This window comes from Bactrocera tryoni, unplaced genomic scaffold (assembly GCF_016617805.1).
Source record: "Bactrocera tryoni isolate S06 unplaced genomic scaffold, CSIRO_BtryS06_freeze2 scaffold_7, whole genome shotgun sequence".
NCBI lineage: Eukaryota > Metazoa > Arthropoda > Insecta > Diptera > Tephritidae > Bactrocera > Bactrocera tryoni.
The window spans coordinates 6,396,973-6,412,421 of NW_024396366.1; the positions used below are offsets into that span (position 1 = coordinate 6,396,973).

The window sequence follows — 15,449 nt, forward strand, 5'->3', positions numbered from 1 at the left end:
GATTTTTCTTTGTTTGTATTTTCGCGTAATTCTTTTTTCTACTGTAACTGTAATAAAAAACACTTTCCAACATTTTTTCCTTATGCAAATGAATATGTATAATATGTGAGTTATATTTAATATACACAAATAAGTGAAACTCTGAGATAAAATTATAAAATTTATATCATATGGGAGTGACAGAAGTACTTTCGCGTAGTACTCCTTGCGTTTAAAAGGATAACCGTGGTCGAGCCAAAACCCAGTGTGGCTTAAAACTCCTGTCTGCGCTTGTGGCCTTCGGCCGCACTTTAAAAAAATAACCCTGGTCGAGCCAATACTCAGGGTGACTGAAGTACTTTTGCGTTGTACTCCTTTAAAACTCGAAGTATTTTATTAAGTAATAGTATTATTTAAAATTACTTAGTTGTTTTTTAGATTTATATAAGAAAGAATCCATTTGCATGGAAAGATTCTTTATACTCATTTTAATTCGAAGTATAATTTATAGACGCTTGTTGTTATTAGAACTAAGATTGCTAAATAAAGAAAGAGGAATTAAAGCGAAAAAGAGAAATTTCAGCGAATTGCTCATATTTGCTTGTTTTCAACCTTCTTTAAGTTGTCATTTTACATAAAGGCATATTTCGTCGTTAAATTGTTGAGGAAGGTATGTTTTGAATAGATTTTATAATTTCTACTTAAATTAGAAAGATTTGTTACAGTTTGGTTTTTAGAATTGTGCAGAAGGTGCGCTAATTCTCAATAGACATGCACAATAGCCATTCTCAATAAATGGACCGAATAAGCCGTTCATATATCTACTAGATTCTGCAATAGGTTCTTACTTGGCCTTGCACATTTCGGTATAGGACTTTTGCATTTTGTGACATCGTGCAATCTTGCAAGAGCAAGAGAATCCCCCTATTGATGTTGAAAAATGGAAAAGCAAAAATACAAAAAAAATAAATTTATGAGTTGTCAGTGAAAACTCATCGAAAACAAACATTTTCGGCCCGAACGACTTAGATTCCACAACCCACAAATGTTTTTTGAAGACGTCGATCCGAACATAGTGTCACTTTTGTTGGAATATAAACACTATTGTCGTGAGTATTCGATTTTAATCGATTACTATTAGGGGTCTTTATAAGTATATGCAAGGTCCAGCTACTTGTAATAATATACGTATAAAGAAGGATATTTAAATACAAATTGTGTTTGCTTATTAAGCTAATGGTAGGATAATTATTTTATATTTTTTTGCGTTAAGTTAATTTCAAAGTTTTTCAGCTACCTCTTACGCTGCTAAAGACGGCTCAGAGCCACCCTATGGTAAACCTCTTTATTTATGGTGTATTGGAAATCTTGTTAATTGAGTGTATAATTGTAGTTAGTAGAGTTAAAGAATGGAGAAACATATAATGGACATTTGGTTAGCTGCGATTCCTGGATGAATATAAATCTCCGTGATGTTATTTGTACATCTAAGGTAAGATTGGAATTAAATTCGGTAAATGTTCAGGAGAGCGGCTTTTTCGAAAACGTGTAACAATTTTCACGGGATTCTTGGTTTCAATTTACTTTACGAATATATATGGCGCATGGCCTATTTTTAAGGTTTTTTTTTGCTGTATAAACAACAAAAAAATATGTTTTTGCACGATATGCGCGCTGCACCACTTCGAAATTCAATTGGGCACTAGCGATACGAGCAGTGATCGGTTTCGAAATACCGATACTCTCGATATTCGGGACAGAACGAGAATTGATAAAAATGAGAAATACATATTAGAAAAATTAGGTAAATTTTAGAATAGCATCCCAGTATTTCGGGGATAAAATGGGTATCAGTGGAAAGGAGACGTTCTCCAGATCACGAAAATATATATACACTCAGTCTTTTTTTTACGCGATCTCTTTTTACGCTATTTCACTTTAACGCGGTTATTTTTGCAGCGCAAATTCCTTTTTTACGCGAATTTCTCACTTTAACGCGATTGCTTTTTTTTCGTTTTTAGCTTGTTTACATATTTTTACGCGTAATAATTTTTGAGTGAGAGTAACTTTTAACTTGATGATTTGTATATTGGGAATGACTTTTTCACTTATTTTATTCACTTTTCACTTAGTAACACTTCACTATAGCGTTTCTGTAAATTAATTTTTTTAATATTTGTTGTAAACAAAGGTTTATTTTAATTATTTTACTTTGGTTAAATTCTATGCATTTGCAGATATGGCAATACCATTTATTTGCTAGTATGCAACCCTTATTGTGCAAATGCACAATACAAAAAACAAAACAAAAAAAAAAAAAATACTTATTTTAAAAGGATGCCCCATATACATATATTCTTAAAGTAGAATTAAAAACAAAATTTTTTAGACATTTCCCGTGAAAATTGTCCATGTTTTTAGAAAAGCCGCTTTCATGGACATTTACCTTAAATTCTAATTGTGGTTCTAATGATTAAGTTTTTATACCCTGAACAGGGTATATTAAGTTTGTCACGAAGTTTGTAACACCCAGAAGGAATCGTCGGAGACCCTATAAAGTATATATATAAATGATCAGTATGTCGAGCTTAGTCGATTTAGCCATGTCTGTCTGTCTGTCTGTATATATACGAACTAGTCTCTCAGTTTTTAAGATACCGTTTTGAAATTTTGCAAACGTCATTTCCTCTTCAAGAAGCTGCTCATTTATCGCAACGGCCGATATCGGACCACTATAACATATAGCTGCCATACAAACTGAACGATCGGAATCAAATGCTTGTATGGAAAACTTTCACATTTGACAAGATATATTCACGAAATTTGAAATATGTTATTTTCTAAGGCAACAATGTAATCTCCGAAGAAATTGTTCAGATCGGTTAACTATAGCATATAGTTGCCATACAAACTGAACGATCGGAATCAAGTTCTTGTATGGACAACTTTCACATTTGACAGGATGTATTCACGAAATTTGATATATGTTATTTTTTAAGGCAACAATGTTATCTCTAAAAAACTTGTTTAGAACGGATTATTATAGCATATAGCTTCCATACAAACTGAACACATATGTAGTTACTAACAGAAATGCACCTGTGAAGGGTATTTAGCTTCGGTGCAACCGAAGTTAACGTTTTTTCTTGTTTTTTTATTTACGATCTAATGCAATAAAGTAATTTTTGGCGGACTTTATGGCAGTATTTTGTAGGAGTTAAAGTGTCATCAATAAAGTGGAATAAGTATTTGACGTTCGCTAATTTTACAGTAAAATAGTACACAATTACTGCGTCGAATACTTTCAGAGCTGGAGTGTTTTCGTCCATCCGGACAACATGACTTAGCCAGCGTAGCCGCTGTCTTTTAATTCGCTGAACTATGTCGATGTCGTCGTATATCTCGTACAGCTCATCGTTCCATCGAATGCGGTATTCGCCGTGGCTAACGCGCAAAGGACCATAAATCTTCGCAGAACTTTTCTCTCGAAAACTCGCAACGTCGACTCATCCGTTGTTGACATCGTCCACGACTCTGCACCATATAGCAGGACGGGAATTATGAGTAAGGCGCGCCACTTACTTTCACCGACGAAGAGGTTCAGGGTGCCATCAAAAAAGCAAAATCATCTAAATCCATTGGCCCTGATGGAATCAACATGCTAATGCTAAAGCATCTAGGCTCGATGCACTCTTCAAATAACCGATGTGTGGAAAGTCAGAAGAGTGGTCCCACTACTGAAACCTCGGAAACCCGCCAACAAAGGGGAATCTTATCGACCGATAACTCTCCTCTCCCCAGTAGTGAAGACACTTGAGGGCTTGCTACTCCCGACCTTCACTCACCACCTGAGCCTAGCCAGCCACCAGCATGGATTCCGAAAAGTGCACAGCACCACCATAGCACTTAAGCGTCATAAACGCCCAGATAGTTCGTGGCCTCAACCAGAAACCACCCTGCGAAAGAACGATCCTCGTAGCGTTGGACCTGTCAAAAGCTTTTGACACGGTCAATCACACAACGCTACTGCAGGACATCGAAACAACTACGCTCCCTCCAGTTCTAAAGAGGTGGACCATGAACTATCTGAGCGGTCGCCAGTCATCCGTACTATTTCGAGGTAAAACATATAAACTGAGAAGAATTAAACAGGGGGTTCCGCAGGGTGGTGTCCTCTCCCCACTACTGTTTAACTTCTACATCTCGAAACTCCCACAACCACCAGAAGGAGTTTCCATAACCTCGTACGCTGATGACTGCACGATATTGGCGTCGGGCAATGGAATCGATGGCATGTGTTCGAAGGTAAACAGCTACCTCTCCGACCTTTCTCGTTTCCTAACTGTACGAAATCTCACACTTTCCCCCACCAAATCCACATCGACCATAATCACAAACTGGACGAAGGAGTATAGACTTGAGCTTAACATTGCAGTCGACGGCGTCAAAATTCCGACTGTCAACAATCCTAAGATTTTAGGTGTAACATTCGACAGTCTATGCTCATGCAACATACAAGGCAGTCCTCAATTACGCAGCCCCCATATGGTCGCCTGGATGCAGTGGTACGCAGATGAGGAAACTACAGACCTGTCAGAACACTGCACTCCGGACCACTACAGGATGTCTTTTCATGTCTCCAATTGAACACCTCCACAGTGAGATCCTTATGCTCCCAGTTAAGGAGCATAATGAACTCCTCTTCAGGCAATTCCTGCTGGGATGCTTTCGCAGAAATCACCCCTGCAGTCATCTGCTTGGAGCGGAACCGCCTCCTAGAAGCATCAAAAGGTCATTCCAGGATTACGTCGACGACGTCGTGCAGTACGCCGACCGGACTTCGGACGCAACTAACTTTAGACAGGTACTGACCGCCATTCACAGCGGAGCCATCAACACCTTCACCGACTCCCTTCCCGTGAATGGCGTTCTTGGAGTCAAACCACCACCCATCGCAGACGAAGAGCTCCAGCTGCCGCGAGAAACGCGTGTGACCCTTGCGCAACTTCCTTCTGGATACTGTAGCAGGTTAAACTCCTACTTATCCAGAATAGACCCTGACATACCCGCCGTATGTCCTGCATGCAACGAGTCTCCGCATGATACTGACCACCTCTTTGCATGCCCCATAAACCCCACCCATCTAACACCCTCCTCCCTTTGGTCCGACCCCGTCGAAACAGCACGTTTCTTGGGCCTACCGTTAGATGACATCGGCGACAACACAAGTGACATTTACCATCCCAACGGGGATTGAATTTCCGTTAAAACAACAACAACGGGAATTATGAGTGACTTATAGAGTTTGGTTTTTGTTTGTCGAGAGAGGACTTTGCTTCTCAATTGCCTACTCAGTCCGAAGTAGCACCTGTTGGCAAGAGTTATCCGGCGTTGGATTTCTAGGCTGACATTGTTGGTGGTGTTTACGCTGGTTCCAAGATAGACGAAATTATCTACAACTTCAAAGTTATGACTGTCAACAGTGACGTGAGCGCCAAGTCGCACAATTGAACTATTTGTTTAAATTAACCCGGAAAAGAAGTAACATTCTAGAGCTTAGCATGTATAGCTTCCGACGACTTGCTTTTACCACAGCAGTCAAGGGTTATTTTCGGAGGTCTAACTTGATAGAATTTTCTCATAAACAAGCTTTTCTTGTGGCCTAATCAAAGGCAAAAACGTATAAGTTCTAATTATCAGGTGATGAGGATTTCTTAATTGTTTTCTTCAACAGTGGGAAGTAATTTTTATGACTATTTTATCGGGGTAGTCATCTTTTAAGGGGAGATTCTTTTATTTTATGCGTCTTAAAATGTAGCTCACATGTTCTCTATGGTGAACTGAATTGCCACATAATTTTTGCCTTTACTTTCATTGCGATTTGTCAGTTAGAACATTTCGATGATTTCGCTTTTTCTTAATTTTATTAAAAACTATTGTTGTTGTTTTAACGGTTATCAATCCCCGTTAGGATGGTAAGGGTTATCTGTGTTTTCATCGACGTCATCTAACGGAAGGCCAATATACGTGCTGTTTCGACGGGGTCGGACCAAAAGGAAAAGGGTGTTCGATGGATGGGGTTGGTAGGGCATGCAAAGAGGTGGTCAGTGTCATGCGGAGACTCGTTGCATGCAGGACATACATTGGGTATGCCTGGGTCTATTCTGGATAAGTAGGAGTTTAATCTGCTACAATATCCATAACGAAGCTGCGCGTTTCTCGCGGAAACTCGAGCTCTTCGTCTGCGATGGGTGGTGATTTGACTCCAAAAATGCCATTCACTGGAAGGGAGTCGGTGAAGGTTTTGATAGCTCCACTATGAATGGCGGTCAGTACCTGTCGGAAGTTAGTTGCGTCCGAAGCCCGTCGGCGTACTGTACGATGTCGTCGATGTAGTTAAGTAAAGACCTCTTGATGCTCCTAGGAGGCGGTTCCTCTCCAAGTAAACGGCTGCAAGGGTGATTTCTACGAAAACATCCCTGCTGGAACTGCTTGCAGAGGAGTTTATTATGCTACTTAACTGGGAGCATAAGCGTCTCACTATGTAGGTTTTCGATAGGAGACATCAAAAGGCCCCGTCCCGTCATGGTCCGGAGTGCAGTATTTTGGCAGGTCTGGAGTTTCCTCATCTGCGTACCACTGCATCCAGGCGACCATATAGGTGTTGTGTAGTTGAGGACCGGCAGACCGATTGCCTTGTATGTTGCCAACAACGTTTCTTTGTCTTTTCCCCATGTGCTGCCGGCTAGCCACTTGAGGATTTTGTTACGGCTCTGTACATTGGCGATAGTCGCGGTCGTATGGGGAGTGAAGGAGCATAGACTCGAAGGTTACACCTAAAATCTTAGGGTTATTGACAGTCGGAATTTTCACGGCATCGACTGCAATATTAAGTTCAAGTCTATACTCCTTCGTCCAGTTCGTAAAAATGGTCGCTGTAGATTTGGTGGGGAAAAGTGTGAGGTTCCGTGCAGTGAGGAAACGAGAAAGGTCGGAGAGGTAGCTGTTTACTTTCGAACACATGCCATCGATTCCATTGCCCAACGTCAATATCGTGCAATCATCTGCGTACGAGGTTATGGAAACCCCCTCTGGTGGCTGCGGGAGTTTCGAGATGTAGAAGTTAGTCAGTAGCAGTGAGAGGGCATTAGCCTGCGGAACGCCCTGTTTAATTCTTCTCAGCTTAGATGTTTCACCTCGAATTAGTACGGATGATTGCCGACCGTTCAGGTAGTTCATGGTCCACCTCCTTAACCCTGGAGGAAGCGTGGTTTTCTCAATGTCCTGCAATAGCGTTGTGTGGTTGACTGTGTCAAAAGCTTTTGACAAGTCCAACGCTACGAGGATAGTTCTCTCACAGGGTGGTTTCTGGTTAAGGCCACGAACTATCTGAGCGTTTATGACGCTAAGTGCTGTGGTGGTGCTGTGCACATTTCGGAATCCATGCTGGTGGCATTTTTGGCGAGTTTCCCAGGTTTCAGTAATGGGACCACTCTTTCGACTTTCCACACATCGGATATTTGAGGAGTGGTCAGCGACAGGTTGAGGACCTTGGTGAGATAACTTACTCCCGTCGATCCTGGATGCTTTAGCATTAGCATGTTAATTCCACCAGGGCCAATGTATTTTGAGGATTTTGCTTTGTTGATAGCACTCTGAACCTCCTCATCGGTGAAAATAAGTGGCGCGCAGTCCTTTGGCATTTTGCGCAGCCATTGGTTAACACATTTCTTGGCTTTGTATACCGAAGGGTGCAGTGTAAACTGTCGGCTAAAATAGTTCGGCTGCTTCGGCTGGGGAATTGGGGCGGATTTCCGCTATGCTTCCAGCGATCGGTAGCTGCTGCGATCACCTTGCGGAATCGATGTTCGCCGACGCATACGTCCGTAGGAATGGGTAGAGCGCTAAAGGTGCTCTCAGCAAATTCTGTGAAGCCGACCCAGTTAGCTTTATTAAAGTTAATGAAGGTATGGTTGTCCACAGAAATCGGGAGGTTTCTCGATCGATATAATTATGAGCATTAATTATGGGCTTCGTCATTCATTGTGCAGAATAGCGAATCATCAAACTGTTCTGCCAGCTCCATCATCCTACGATCAATTGACTTTGGATGCCAAAGATCGTGGTGCGCGTTAAAGTCGCATAGTACCAAACGGTTTTCACCACGAAGTAGTGCGCCTATATTCGTGTGATATCCTGTAGGGCAATATGTAACTGGGGGGATGTATATATTAAATATTTTGAGCTCTACATCGCCTGACCGGATAGTTATACCCTGACATTCTAGGGTAGTATCCTTGCGGTTGATGTCTTCCGCGATTACACGATACTGCACGGTGTTGTGCAATATGAAGGCTAGGCCACCACCATTATCTCGCTCGCGATCTTTACGTATTACGTTGAAACCTGCACAACTCAGAAGATCTGAACGGCTCTTTAGTTTGGTTTCTTGGACCGCAGCTATCGATACGCGTTACCGATTCATAAGTGCAACTATCTCCTCGATCTTGCTCTGTAGTCCGTTGCAGTTGAATTGAAGAACACGGGTTTGTCGCGGGTGTCCGTGGGTGATCCTGGGGGTGATGGAGTGACGTGTGGGTGGTATTTGTTGCATCTGCTGAACCCGCAGGGGCGTTTATCGCACTGAGTGATTTGTTGGCGACGCCACTGTTGAGTGTTGCGGGGGCAGACCCGAGTCAGAATGGAAGCTATGTTGCTTTTTTGCGCTCTTGGGGAACGTGGAGGTCCTCTGTTTGCCACTCGGGGTGAGTGGCGGCGCAGAGCGCGAACTATGTGCAGATTGCACAGCCGTAGAGGCTAGTGTCATAGTATTGCGTAGGCAACATGGGGCCACGTAACTCGTGGTCCACTCCCTGTGAGTCTTAAGGCCTGAACAGGTCTTAAGATGGTTCCATCCATTGCATGTATTACACCTGACCGAGGTGGACTCCCACGACAGCCGGTTCTACGCACCGGAATTGACTCGGATTTCATCCGACCAAGGGCTGTTTTTTCGGCGATCTAACCCCGTTTGGATCGGTGAATGTTAATTTGTATTTGTCATCATTGGAGCGATGCCTTGCAGCAGGGTTGCTCCGTATCCTCCTGACTCGTGTTGGCATTGAGTCCAACCCGGACCGGGAGGAATTTTTCTGCTGCGTTTGCGCAAAAAGGCGCCATCCATTAAAAACTATTCTAAACCCGCGGCTCGATCGCTCTTTGTTGTCGTCTTCTTCTTTACTGGCGTGGAAATCGCTTACGCGGTTATAGCCGAGTTAACAACAGTCGTTTCTTCTTTTTGCAAGGTGGCGCCAATTGGAGATACCAATCGAAGCCAGGTCCTTCTCCACCTGGTCTTTCCAACGGAGTGGAGGTTTTCCTCTGCTTCTCCCGGCTGGTACTGCGTCGAATAATTTGAGAGCTGGAGTGTTTTCGTCCATTCTGACGAGATGACTTAGCCAACGTAGCCGCTGTCTTTTAAGGGGTTAGGTGGGTTTGAAAATTTGAAAAAATCGATTTTTTTGGTTTGCTTTATTAAATTCTACATACAATACTTCTAGAATATTGTCCTAAATTTTAAAGTTGATCTGAGTAATAATTTCGGAGATACAGCTTTGAGAACTTGTGCGCTCGAGGCTAGCTGCGCTAAGTGCCCCGTGTTTAAACGTGTTTTTCTCGAAACTGTGTTTTTGAAGTCGGTGGACACGATTTCTCGAAAAGTTATCGACCGGTTTAGTTCGTATTGTGTACACGTTTTTAAAATAACATTATCTAGTTATTGAACGAAGGATTTTTTCTTGTTTCATTACAACTTAATTTTTTGACCAAAAAATGAGATTTTTTGTTCAAAGTCTGAGAAAAAAAGGAAAATTTTATTTTTTTTATTTCCTATGTTCATAAACGAGATTAAGATATGTACTAACGGAATATGCTTAGTTATGAACCAATAATAAGTTATGCTGTCCACGGCGAGAGCACTTTTTTGTGAGACACCCAGGGAAAATGAGATCTCAACGGCTGAATTTTCAACATGATTGCTTATATTAAAAAAAAACTCGTAAAAATACCTTCTTCACCTTTATACCTCTGAAACCCACCTAACCCCTTAATTTGTGAATGATGTCAATGTTGTCGTATATCTCATACAGCTTATTGTTCCATAGAATGCGATATTCGCCGTGACCAACGCGGAAAGGACCGTAAATCCTTCGCAGAACTTTTCTCTCGCAAACTGGCAACGTCGACCCATCAGTTGTTGTCATCGTCCATGCCTCTGCACCATACAGCGGGACGGGAATAATGAGTGACTTATAGAGTTTTGTTTTTGTTCGTCGAGAGAGGTCTTTACTTCTCAATTGCCTACTTAGTCCGAAGTAGCACCTGTTGGCAAGAGTTATCCTGCGTTGGATTTCCAGGCTGACATTGTTGGTGGCGTTGATGGACGATTATTTGACCAAAAGTCACATTTTATCCATTAACCACTCCCATATTCACCTGATATGGCACCGTGCGACTTCTTTCTTTTCGGAAAAATGTATTTGCCCATGAAAGGAAAGCGTTATGCAGACGTAGAGGCCATTCAAAAGCCTTGCATCGGCATACTGGCGGCCATACCGGCCAACGAGCTAAAACACTCGTCCGACATGCTTTTTGACCGTGCAAAAAGCTGTATTGAAGCAAAAGGAGACTATTTTGAATAAAATAAATTAATTTTGCCGAAAAAAACATTTGTTCTGTTTTTTTCAAGTCCTGTTTGCTTTGGAACGCACCTTGTATATATGCTTCTTGTTATAGTGAATAACATTGTAGGAGTAGAGCAGAAGAGGGCGTGTCTCACGCCCTATATCTAATCAATTGGTAATGTTTTGTTCAACATTCATCAAATGTAATTACAAAATCGACGGCTAAAACCCAGATACTACACGTAAGAATATACAGTCTTGATCGTTTCTTTTAAATATTGCATTGTTCTGCGCAATGCTTCAGGAATATTTGTCAGCAATTATGCACTCATCTCAAATTATGATTCAACCTTTTCTTATTCAGTTACAACTATCACTATAATTCAGATATGTAAGTAGAAAAATAAACACACGAGATTTAGGTTTAACGCAAATTATATGACCTTTAATTCACTTCAAGTGCTTAAACAATAATGATTTCCTAATCATAAGCTTACTTATTCGCCACCCACACTACGAGCTCCTATCTCTGAGTATAAGAGGCGTAGTGTGAGAGAGGCGTTTAGGAGTTGAGTTACACACGTACATATGTAGTCGACATATGTACATATATATGTCACTCCTCCCAACTTTAAAAGTGGACATATTTCTTAATTAAAGTACTTACGTTTAGATTTAATACATATTTGTTCTAAATCAATTTTGTTATTTTGTTTTAAATATAATCGTACTTTAGAAAACTGCCTACAATAATTTTTAGTATACTATTTTTTGTAGATAACTAGGATAAGATGATTTACTAATATTGCTTAAGTGATTTAGATAATACATAATAATACAACAAAAAAAGCCAAAATTAATAAACAAATTTAATTTCTTCAATATTTTTTCTTTTTCCTTTTAAACTGGTTTTTATACTTTCTGACTTTTTGGTTTTTAAACTTTATAATATGAGGCTCCCCATCTTCTTCTGTTTTTAACAATCTTACTTGTCTAAATGGATTACATATCTTATTTAATCTTTTCCTTGAATTTTCCGCATTTACGAAATTAGTATCAATATCTTTTTCTTGCCTGTATTTATTAATATTTTCAATTCTCCTTTCTTTGACTTTTTGCGGGTAATTTTTTGGCGGCTCTTTGTTTAAAAATATCTTATATGGAATTTCGTTAGTTGTCGAATGAATAATTGTGTGATTATCAAGGTGAGGTGAGGTGAGGTGAGGTGTTTAAGCTCTAAAAAATCGATTTTAAGCGCTTAAAAAAGTTCCAAAAAAGTTAAAAATATGCTCTTAAAAAAGTAAAATAGGACGATAAAAAAATTTATTGTATTACAATTCTTTTCGTGAATTTTATTGATAAATTTTCAAATTTTACTACTTTAATTAAGAAAAATAAGAAAAGTATATTTTCCTTTGTCCTATTTATTGCAATGCGCTACCATGTACATTTTTAGGCTTTCCAACTTAAAATTACGTCTGTATTCAGATAATATATTATTCCATAAATTGAAAAAGATCTTTCCACGTCACAAGATGTGGTTGGACAATATTTAAATTTAGTTATTTCATTTGGAGAGAACTTATCAATTAAACTTGTTACTTGTTTATTTTCGAAAAGAACATTATTTATGTCTACTTTGTAATCTGGGTTACGCAGCATAATTGCTTTAAATTTATTTAAATATTTATCATTTGAGATCGTTTTCAATCTCAAAAAAACTGTGTTAAGTGTGTTAATACTTTTTTCAAGGGGAATTCCTTTTTCTTCGAGCTGTTTTATGCTTTCGTTTATAAAAACAAAATTCATTTTAATAAAAGCTAAGTCGATGCTCAATTGCTGATCTTCAAAAAGGTTTTTTGCAATTTTATTGGCCTCTGAGTCTTCTGGGTCGAAGGTGTCAAGCACAGTTTTAATTTCATTAAAATTTTTGCAGTAGTACTCCGCAGCTTTCAACCCCCATATGGTTATAACTGGACTCGGAGGCAATGGTAAATCTGGGAACATTTCCAAAAGTTTTTTTTTACGCGAGGGTGCCTAAAAAATTTGTTAAATAAATGTTTGCCTTGTGCATACAGTAAAACCTTACCTTTAAAAAAACAGATTTGTTGCTTGCAATAAGCGTATTTACTTTGTTGAATTGACAACGGACAAACTCAGCAAGTCTATGCAATGCATGCGCAAAACATGTTACATGCATCATTTTTGGATACAAAACTTGTAAGCTGTAAGTAAGCCTTTCGAATATTGTATGCCTTCTGGCCATAATAATTGCATGCTGTCATTAAAGAATGCAGCCGCATTAATTGCGTTTGCCGAATCCAGCTCGGCTACATTTAAAAGGTAACACTTGTCCTTTTCTTCTTCTTCAAGAACTCCAAATACAAAATTGGCAATACATATAACGTTGCTCGACGTCTGTCGTTTCGTCTAAAGACACCCATATATATTTATTTTCCACATTTTTTAAATTTGCCATACATTCGTGGTATAATTTTGGAACGTATCTACGCATTGTTGTCTCTGATGGCACGTTGTTTTCAGTATATTTTTCTAAAAAATTTACCACGCTGGGATCACTCATTTTTTTCAATGGAATATTAGCTTGCATAAACGTTTTGCAGAGATCCATGCCAAATGGATTTGATTCCTGCTCTTTATATTGTGTCAATAATGTTATGTGCATGCCAATAATAATTGCAAAAATATGCAGCATAAGCAATATTAAGTAAAATCATAAAATTGGTCACCCTGGTGATTATAGGTAAAAATTACTTGTTCTATTTCTAAATATTTCAATTCTTTGTCTTCCGACGTATTTATTATTCTCAATTCCTCATTGAGGGTTTTATGCAAACGCTCGATATCGCCTATGCCTGTTTTGCCTGTTGTTACTTCAACTTTTATGTTTAATTGATCACACCACTGTTTGATGTTCATATTATTTAGGCCTTGATCTTGGTCAACTTTTATAATCTTAGGGGGTCCCATAGTATTAAATACTTTCAATAGCGCTCTTTTACTTTCAAGCCAATTTAATGATTTTACGTTCTCTACCATGGCAAATTTCGAAAATAAATCAATACAAGTCAAATAAAATTCATTGTTCCACTTCTAAAAGTCTATAACATATTTTTCTCTGATTTCATTATCGGAGGCGTAACTTTGAATGGTAGTTTGTTTGCAATGTGGTCACTTTTACAGTGATTACAAAGCTCGCAACTATTGATAATATTTGAAATTTCTTTGAGGTAGTTTGGGTAATAATATTTTTCTTTAAAATATATTGCTACTTTTTCTATCCCCTGGTGTAGTCCATTTAAATGGATTTCTGTAACAATGGATTTGAAATCAGAATATTCTAAAATATTTTCTAATTCTTTATTTGTCCTCTAAGTTCTATTTCTGCTACTAGTTATCAAGCTTTTATAAATATCTTGGAACTGTAGAAAGTCGATATCATTTGGCATGTATCTAACGTTTTTTTTTCTTTAAGAGATAGGTTTTAATTATTTCTTTTATGTATTCTGGCGTTAATTCTTTGTAAGTTATCAAAACAAGATTGTTACTAAATATTTTAAGCGTTTCACAGCTGCTTTCATTTCCCTTTCTAAGCTTTACTTGATTTTTAAATAAATTTAACGGCCTTTCTGTTATCTGGTAGTTATTTTACCACTTACTTATGATAATTTCTTTAATACTTACACCTTAGCACCCACTCCGGAATAAAATGCCTTTTTTGTTATGGCCAAATGATTGCCTTTTAATTTAGGAGGATATTCACAAGCTTCATAAATGCGTTTACAATATTTTAAGTATAATGTTAAAGAAGAAAATCTCCCTGGTCGGTACCAGTGGAGTGGCAGTAAATGTATGGAAAACCGTGAATTGTTGGGCTCCTTGGTCGGAGGCTGCACCAAGTGCATATATAAAACAAATCGAAACTAGGTTGGATGAACTGCTGTGCGAAGATCAAAAATGATGACACCCGATGGTTGTGAAAAACTGAGAAAGTTGCTGCGCGCCGAAAATCAAAAATGATGACACACGATGGTTGTGAAAAACTGAGAAAATTGCTGCGCGTCGAAAATCAAAAAGTCCGCTGATGTTGCTCGCTCGTAGGTCGTGACCGAAAAAAAAGGCACGCTTCTTTCAGGACGAGCCCTTTTTTGCTCGTTGGGATGTGGAGAGTGTGGTCTCCAAGTGTGGAGAGTGTGCCAGTGTTGCTTTTTGAGTGTGACAGAGTTGCTTTAAGAGTGGTGTGTTGTGTGGTGTAGTGGTGTATGAGGGCGGAAAGCTTAACTCATTTAGCCATCCCGGCCCCCTAGGCGAATGTTCAGCCTAGCAATCGTTGGAGTTGTTGCAACGTTGCCACAACGTTGCTAAGTCCGGACTTGCGCCGGTAGTGTGGCCTTTGACGATGGCGCCTGATGGGTACTGCGTTTCGCGGAAGCCATAGACGGGGCACAGGAGGTGGTGGCGGTCTTCGTCGTCGTGCCACACAGCTAGATTGCTGCGGTCTGCGAGTGGCAAGTGGCCGACCAACCTCACGTCTTGGGGTGCGGTGGAGCAGCGTGTGATGCTGCCTGCCACACATTTGGCACAATGCCCCAGAGTCACAGTCCTCAGTCGCGTGCGTGTGTGCCAGACAATTGTTGCAATGCCCATGCGCCTGTGCAACCTGCTACCGCTGGATGGGTGACATGCCCTTGAAGAGCCCGCAGTGTTGCAGTCGATGGGGGCGGCGACAAAGGGGGCATCGTATACGATGCGGCTCCGCTGGTGGTG

General features: G+C 39.8%; 1 protein-coding gene across 1 annotated transcript in view; it reads left to right on the forward strand.

The window, feature by feature from the left end:
• Positions 1-1,106: 1,106 nt before the first annotated feature.
• The window catches only part of LOC120781600 (sm-like protein LSM4), a 40,871-nt gene continuing 26,528 nt past the window's right edge, over positions 1,107-15,449 (forward strand). The window contains exons 1-3 of the mRNA XM_040113836.1: positions 1,107-1,218; positions 1,273-1,314; positions 1,373-1,471. Of these exons, the coding sequence (XP_039969770.1) occupies positions 1,216-1,218; positions 1,273-1,314; positions 1,373-1,471 (144 nt within the window). The 5' untranslated portion in view covers positions 1,107-1,215. The remainder of the gene's footprint in view (positions 1,219-1,272; positions 1,315-1,372; positions 1,472-15,449) is intronic.